At 37.3% G+C, this 8505-nt stretch overlaps 1 protein-coding gene across 1 annotated transcript; it reads left to right on the plus strand.

Moving 5' to 3' along the window:
• The first annotated feature begins 3007 nt into the window (after window positions 1–3007).
• On the plus strand, window positions 3008–7408 carry LOC145719641 (uncharacterized). Its single transcript, XM_081811170.1, has one exon. The coding sequence runs from the start codon at window positions 3585–3587 to the stop codon at window positions 5157–5159; it is 1575 nt and encodes a 524-aa protein (XP_081667296.1). The 5' UTR covers window positions 3008–3584; the 3' UTR covers window positions 5160–7408.
• Window positions 7409–8505: the final 1097 nt, after the last annotated feature.

Here is an 8505-nt window from a genome sequence, read left to right on the forward strand (position 1 = left end):
CGCCCCTACAATATATGTGTTTTAATCTATTAATGTACCTATGGAATTTTATTAAACACATCTCTAAATATATAGGGATGTCAACGGTGCCCAGGTGGCTCAGTCGTTAAGCGTCTGCCTTCGGCTCAGGTCATGATCCCAGGGTCCTGGGATCGAGTCCCGCATCGGGCTCCCTGCTCAGCGGGGAGTCTGCTTCTCCGTCTCCCTCTTCCCCTGCTTGTGTTCCCTCTCTCGCTGTGTCTCTCTCTGTCAAATAAATAAATAAAATCTTTAAAAAAATAAAACATTATAGAAATATTTGAAACAGGTCTTGAAAAGCACACCTTTTATAATCATTAAAAAATAACACATGAACACATGTGAATCTTGTATTTATATCAGAAAAAAATAATTTCAAGGGAGAAAGCATCACCAAAAAGATAAAATATGTATGTAATTTGTAATACTGACTCAAATTACATAAAGAAACTGTTTCAGAATAACAAGGATAAAGATACCAGTTCATGATTATATCAAGCATTTTTATATTAGCCATCTCAGAAATTATTTTTTTTTTTGCTAAATAATGATATCCCTGTATATTCTTTTTAAGATTTTATTTATTTGAGAGAGAGAGAAAACAAATGGGGAGGAGGGGCAGAGGGAGGTGTCCCCTGTAATATTTTAGATGTGTATCTTGTATCCATGCTATTGTTGGATATTTTTTAAAAGATTTTATTTATTTGTTTGACACAGAAAGAGAGAGAGCGAGCCCAAGCAGGGGGAGCAACAGGCAGAGGAAGGAGGGAGAAGCAAGCGCCCCGCTGAGCGGGGAGCCCAATGCAGGGCGCAATCCCAGGACCCTGGGATCATGACCTGAGCCGAAGGCAGATGCTTAACGACTGAGCCACCCAGGCGCCCCTCTACTTCATTGTTTTAATGGCTGTCTAGTATTACGATAAATGAATATAAATTTACTTTACTGATTTACTGTTAAGGACATTTGAACATTTAGGTCTTTTCCAGTTATTACCTATAATAAATTGTGGTCCAGTTTGTACTTCTCTCTTTGCGTGATCAAAGTATACATTTTTTAAAAAAAAGTTTCATGGATATAGTGTTATACCACTAGTGAACAATATCTGAGAATGCCTGTTTCTAGACATCTTCACCAATAGTATTTTATATTTTTTTAATTTTTGCCCAGCTCTTGGATGAAAATTGATGTTTTATTTAATATGTATTTCTTGGAGTACTTGTAATGTTGAGAAATATGCAGTTTAAATCCATTTAGAGTTCATATTCTGTTAATGGTGTCTTCATACTCATCACCCACATTTCTTTTGGGTCATATTTCCTTTCCTTTCTGTTGTTTCCGTATAAATCCTGTCTCAAAAATGTGATACATTTTGTTCCCACTTTTGTGTAGCCTGTAAGTTTGCTGTTCTTCTCACCATACAGTAGTTTAAATTGGGTGGTATCTTTATAGAAGCATTTACTTTGTTGACCTTTTTGTTTCACTCATAGTTTTTTCTTTTTATTAATAGAGGTATCATTTCCATTTGTACCGCATCACAGATGTGGTCTTGTTTCTGTTGCTTATTTAATTCTTTCTTGCTCTCTTCCTATCTTTGAACGAACACAGCATGTTTTTCCATTTTTTAATATCTTCTTAATTTCATTCAGCAATGTTTTGCAGTTTTCAGCATATAATCTTGTACCTCCTTGGGTAAATTTATTTGTAAATAATTTACTCTTTTAATGCTATCCTTCATGGAATTGTTTTCATGATTCCTTTTCAGATTGTTCATTCCTAGTGTATAGAACTACAACTGATTTTTGTGTGTTGGGATCTTGTGTCTTGTAATTTTGATGAATTGATTTATTAGCTCTAATACTTTTCTTGTGGATTCTTTAGGGTTTTCTATATGTGAGATCATGTCATCTTCAAATGACACTTTTACTTCTTCTTTTCTAACTAGGATGACTTTTATTTCTATTTCTAATTGCTTTGGCTAGAACGTCTAGTACAGTGTTGAGTAGAAGTTGCAAAAGCAGGCATCCTTGTCTTATTACTGATCTAAGAAGGAAAACTTTAAGTGTTTAGATTTCTTTTTTTTTTTTTTAAGATTTTTATTTGTTTATTTAACAGAGATAGAGAGAGAACACAGGTAGGCAGAGCAACAGGCAGAGGGAGAGGGAGAAGCAGGCTCTCCGCTGAGCAGGGAGCCCAATGTGGGGCTCAATCCCAGGACCCTAGGATCATGACCTGAGCCGAAGGCAGCCACTTAACCAACTGAGCCACCCAGGCGTCCCGAGTGTTTAGATTTCATTGAAAAAGACTATTTTCCCTTTTTAAAGATCATCTTTTTCCAAACATTTGATTTTCTGCATCATCTCCCCAATATCACTTTTATCTGTATGTATTTATTGAGATATAACTTTATGTGCACAAATTTTTGGTGCATGCTAAGTGATTTATTTAGCCAAAGGACTTCAGGCATATACAGTCCTCCCTGTAAGCATTAGAGTCTGAGATAAGACATATGCTTGTTCAGTACTGTATATGATGTGATTAAATATAATGGCAGCGCTCACCATTTTTATAAAAAGTTGTTTCGAACTAAGAAATTAAACTGCAAGGTCCTATTCATTAATATATGGCCAGAGAAGGGGGGAATTAATAAATGGCCAGAAAAGTGTCAGGCCTATGAAAGCACGCAGGTATATGTAAAAATGATTGTATGTGTCTACTGAGCTTCAGCTATTGGTTGGTCATGTAGGTTTTGTTGAAATTAAATAAGATGTTGGGCGCCTGGGTGGCTCGGTTGGGCGACTGCCTTCGGCTCAGGTCATGATCCTGGAGTCCCGGGATCGAGTCCTGCATCGGACTCCCTGCTCAGCAGGGAGTCTGCTTCTCCCTCTGACCCTCCCCCCTCTCATGCTCTCTCTATCTCATTCTCTCTCTCAAATAAATAAATAAAATCTTTAAAAAAAAAAAATTAAGATGTGGTTAGCAGAAACCTTATTTTCTGGTTGTAGGGGAATGACCAGCTTTCAGATAATCCTGATAAATGTTAATGAATACTTTGTCTTTTTGGTGCTTTCATGATGTTATGACTGCTGGCATTGAAGCAAGACAGGACAGGAGAAAAATTAAAGGCAATGAATGTCAGCATTCTTAGGCTGTGTGATTGCAGAACACTTTCCCAATCCCCTTCTCCTAATATGTAACTGATTCCACATATATTTAATTCTTTTCTGCTCACCTCTTGTAGGCTCCTGTATAAATTCACGCTGGGGCTTACTTACATACATTGTCAACTGCATGTTTACATGTTTTGGAGCCACATAGTTTATGTGGTTTAATTAGGGTTTATTTCACCAATTAGTGAATTCATTCACAATTTTCCTTTTAGCAAATTCCTTTTTCTAGCACACAGTAAAGGAAATATTTGTTTTCTTGATATCTTTCAGGCCAACAATCTATAAATGAGACCCAGGAATTATTTCCGAAGCAAGATTCATTCGCTGAAGTAACGGATAGAACTTCAAACACGAATTTGGAGTGTTCCACTTTCAGAGAAAATTGGGGTTCTGAGGGTATGTTTGAAAGGAAGCTGGTAGGTCAGGAGACACAATTCAGGCAAGAGACAATCACTCATAACAAAACCCTCTCTAAGGAAAGAGAACGTACTTTTAATAAATCTGGAAGATGGTTTCATTTGGACATTTCAGAAGAGAGAGTTCATAATCGTGATTCAGTTAAGAAAAACTTTCCCAAAAATTCAGTGGTAATAAAACATCCAGGAATTTATGCAGGAAAAAAACTTTTCAAATGTAATGAATGTAAGAAAACTTTTACCCAGAGCTCATCCCTTACTGTTCATCAGAGAATTCATACTGGGGAGAAACCCTATAAATGTAATGAATGTGGAAAGGCCTTCAGTGACGGCTCATCCTTTGCTAGACATCAAAGATGTCACACTGGCAAGAAGCCTTATGAATGTATCGAATGTGGGAAAGCCTTCATACAGAACACATCCCTTATTCGTCACTGGAGGTATTATCATACTGGGGAGAAACCCTTTGATTGCATCGATTGTGGGAAAGCCTTCAGTGATCACATAGGACTTAATCAACATAGGAGAATTCATACTGGAGAGAAACCCTACAAATGTGATGTATGTGACAAAGCCTTTAGATATGGCTCATCCCTTACTGTACATCAAAGGATTCATACTGGAGAAAAACCATATGAATGTGATGTTTGCAGAAAAGCCTTCAGCCATCATGCATCACTCACTCAACATCAAAGAGTGCATTCTGGAGAAAAGCCTTTTAAATGTAAAGAATGTGGGAAAGCTTTTAGGCAGAATATACACCTTGCTAGTCATTTGAGGATCCATACTGGAGAGAAACCCTTTGAGTGCGGGGAATGTGGTAAATCCTTCAGCATCAGTTCACAGCTGGCTACTCATCAGAGAATTCATACTGGAGAGAAGCCCTATGAATGTAAGGTTTGTAGTAAAGCATTCACCCAGAAGGCTCACCTTGCCCAGCATCAGAAAACTCATACAGGAGAGAAACCATATGAGTGTAAGGAATGTGGTAAAGCCTTTAGCCAAACCACACACCTTATTCAACACCAGAGGGTTCACACTGGAGAGAAACCCTATAAATGTATTGAATGTGGGAAGGCCTTTGGTGATAACTCATCCTGTACTCAACATCAGAGGCTTCACACTGGCCAAAGACCTTATGAATGTATTGAATGTGGGAAGGCATTCAAGACAAAGTCCTCGCTTATTTGTCATCGCAGAAGTCATACTGGAGAGAAACCTTATGAGTGTAGCGCATGTGGCAAAGCCTTTAGCCATCGTCAGTCCCTTAGTGTCCATCAGAGAATTCATTCTGGAAAGAAACCATATGAATGCAAAGAATGTAGGAAAACCTTCATCCAAATCGGACATCTTAATCAACATAAAAGAGTCCACACTGGAGAGAGATCCTATAACTATAAGAAAAGCAGAAAAGTCTTCAGGCAGACCGCACACCTTGCTCATCAGAGAATTCATAATGGAGAGTCATCAGCACGCCCCTCTTTACCTTCCACATCGAATCCTGTGGATCTGCTTCCCAGATTTCTCTGGGGTCCGTCCTCACTCCCATCACCATAGTCTCAACATTGTTATTTCAGCTGGACTGCTCCGTTAGTTTAAAAACTGGTCCCTCTGGTTGGTTGGTTTTGTTGTCCTTTATGAGTTTGTTCTTCACATTGCAGTCAGATTGATTTTTTTTAAGTGTAAATACAATTCATTCACTTCTTAGGTAAAAACTTGTGTTGAGATCCTTTAAATTGGTTAATACGTAAGATGTGCTTAGCACAGTGCCTGGTCCAGACCAAGTGTTGAGTAAAACATTATTTTAAGACATTGAAGAGTTACCACAGTCAGCTCTGAATAAAAATGATGCATAGAAGGAGGCCAGGAGAAACCAGTTTAGATCAGGAACAGGAGTTTCAAGGTAGTCAGCGAGGTTTTTGCCAATGGTGGTTTAAAACTTGTTTCCATAATGTTGAGTTAGAACTGTGGCTTTCCATCTCATCTGCATAAATGTAAGGTGATGTGACTATTGGTGAGAGAATTCAGCTTTACTATACATCTGACAACAGTCTTAGGAAGTGTGTAGAGAACATGGATCAGTAGGCCTCTTAGAACAAAAGAAATGCAATAATCAGAAAAAATGCAAGATTTGTATGTACGAAGTTAAAACTACTGACCTGTTACTCAAGAATTAGAAAATTTGGAAAGATTTGATCTATTTAAAATCACCTGGGCTTATGAATGAACTCGCTTCAACTTTTAAGGAACTGTCAACTTTGAGGTAAACCATTCTAAAGTAGGTGTCAGCAGACTAATCCAGTGACCAAAGTCTCACTGGTTTTCCATGATCTAAATTAAAATTTTTTTTAAATGGTTGAACAAGCAAAAAGAATATTTTGTGACAACATGAAGGTTACATTAAATTTAAATTTCGGCATCTGTAAATGAAGTTTTATTGGGATAGAGCCACACTCATTTGTTCACATTTTCCTGTGGCCGCTTTCACTCCACAGCGACAGAGTTGAGTAGCCGCAGCAGAGCCAATATGGCCCACAAAGCCTCAAGCATTTACTCTGTCCTTTTACAGAAGAAGTTTGCCAACCCTGCTTTGGCACAGAGAAGAATATACTAAAGGTTCTAATTATTTCTAAGTGTATAATACAACTCTCACTTCCAAAACAAGACAAACTATAAGGCAACTTAGGAATAGAGGTGAAAGGGAATTATTCAACTATTGAAATATGAAAATATGTCCGTAGAGGAGAAATACATTTTTCTAGATGAAACACTCAATACTGTGAACGTGTTTGTAAACTGTCATTCACAACAGAGTCCCAGTAGGGTATGTTTACCTCGACAGTTTAGTTGAAACTACCCGAGGAAAGATAATTTGGCAAGCATAGCGGGGACGTTTTTGAAATAGGTTTCTTCGCATTTCAGATTTCGGTATATAATAAGACTGGTTTTTCGTTATTGGGGGAAATGTTTTGACAGTTGGTTATCCACCCTCTTAAAAAAAAAAGCACACATACCTTACAGAAAAATATCATGCAATTGTATTTAACATTTCTAATTATGAAATGATATGTAAGAAGCAAACAGAGAAAGGAGGACGGCTTTACTAAGTAGGACACGGGGTCCTAGAAGACATGAGGAAGGCAGAAAGTTGGCCTGGACAAAGATTTAAAACTTCAGCATGGTGGAAGTCACTAAAAAGATGTAAAAGACAATTGACAAAATAATACAAGTTATATGAAAAAATATGTCATTTGGGAACAAAGTGCCATTACACATACAAAGTAGTGGGGGGACAATTGGCAGCTCATACCAACGGGCATGTTGGTGGAAGACTTCAAATGAATAGAGAAAATCTGTAAATTTCTTAGCCTCGCTAATCAGAAAATTACAAAATAAAACAAACCTTCTTGGCTTTCAGATGGATTAAAATCTAAAATTTGGATAATACCCAGTACTGACATCAGTGTGGGAAAACAGATACTTGATCATTAGCTGTGTAAATTTGTCTCCTTTTTGGACGGCAACATAGTATGACTTATCAGCCTTATAAATATGCGTTCCTTTTGAAACAATAATCCTAGATCTAGGAATTTTGTCCCATTGGAATAAATAGATGTAAATAATGTTTATTGTAAAATTGTTGTAATTATGATAAATAGGATTTCAGTGTCCTGCCAAGCAGGTTCATTAAACTGATTATTCAATACTGTATTGTCTGGTTAGTAGAAAGAGGTTAAATTCTATGTATGCTTCTATGGAGAGTTGTCCGTCCACAATATATTAAACGAGATATGTGACTTGCAAAACCTAATGTGTGAAATCTTACAGTCATAGCGTCAAAATTAATATTGTGTGCGTGTATATATGTGCATGTGTGTATATACACATATTTTTTCAGTATATATGTTGAAATCTGTTTTTGTCTTTAACACACACTTTTTCCAGTTCTTTGTTGGCACGTTCACTTTCTTCATCTGTAGTTGTTCCACAGTCACACATGGATCCAATTAAGCCTGTTAGATTTTTATTCTTTGTATTTTGATTGGAGACATAGGGACAGGAGCAGGGCCAATATTCAGCCTTATGTATGGCATAATGGATGTTTTCTTTTAGTATTCATTGTGATTGGTTGGGGCCCTTTTGTAACTGTTAAGAACGTGAAATATCACTCCTGGGCTGAAGTACTGTAGTTGGAGTTGAGTCATCCTTTGGCAGCAGCGTGAAGATTTCTGCATCCCTACCTACCACTCTGATCCACTAAAACCTTTCCTGCTTTCTCACATCCTCGTTCAGTTCTTTAGATCGGTGAGGTACTTGATATTCTTCCAATATTTAACTTCTGATTTTAAGTCTGCTTTTGTTCTCAACCAAAGAAAGCTGGTCCACATGGCAACTGATACTAGAGAATGATTAGCAAAGGATAGAGAGGTGGAGTATTCAGGATTGATTATTGAATGAGATAGATCAAAAGATAGAAACTTTTAATTCTATTTGTATTAGGAAAGGCTGTTCTTCTTTTGAATCTTATTTTAATTCCAGTATAGTTAACATACGTGTAATACTAGTTTCAGGTGTATAATAGAGAAAATCTGTAAATTTCTTCCATATATCACCCAGTGCTCATCAGGACAAGTGCACTCCTTCATCCCCATCACCTATTTCTCCCAGGCCCCACCCTCCTTCACTCTGGTAACCATCAGTTTGTTCTCAGTAATGAAGAGTATTTCTTGGCTTCTCTGTCTGTCTTTCCCCTTTGCTCGTTTGTTTTGATTCTTAAATTCCACACATAAGTGAAATCATATAGTGTTTGTCTTTCTCTGACTTATTTCACCTAGCATAATATTCTCTAGCTCTGTGTCATTGCAAATGGCAATATTTCATTCTTTTTGTGGCTGAATATTCC

Source organism: Leptonychotes weddellii, unplaced genomic scaffold (genome assembly GCF_054177405.1).
Source record: "Leptonychotes weddellii isolate Sample4059 unplaced genomic scaffold, ASM5417740v2 HiC_scaffold_6025, whole genome shotgun sequence".
NCBI lineage: Eukaryota > Metazoa > Chordata > Mammalia > Carnivora > Phocidae > Leptonychotes > Leptonychotes weddellii.

Excerpts from the sequence above, each read along its gene's own strand:
- LOC145719641 (XM_081811170.1), top strand. The coding sequence starts at position 3,585 with ATGTTTGAAAGGAAGCTGGTAGGTCAGGAGACACAATTCAGGCAAGAG.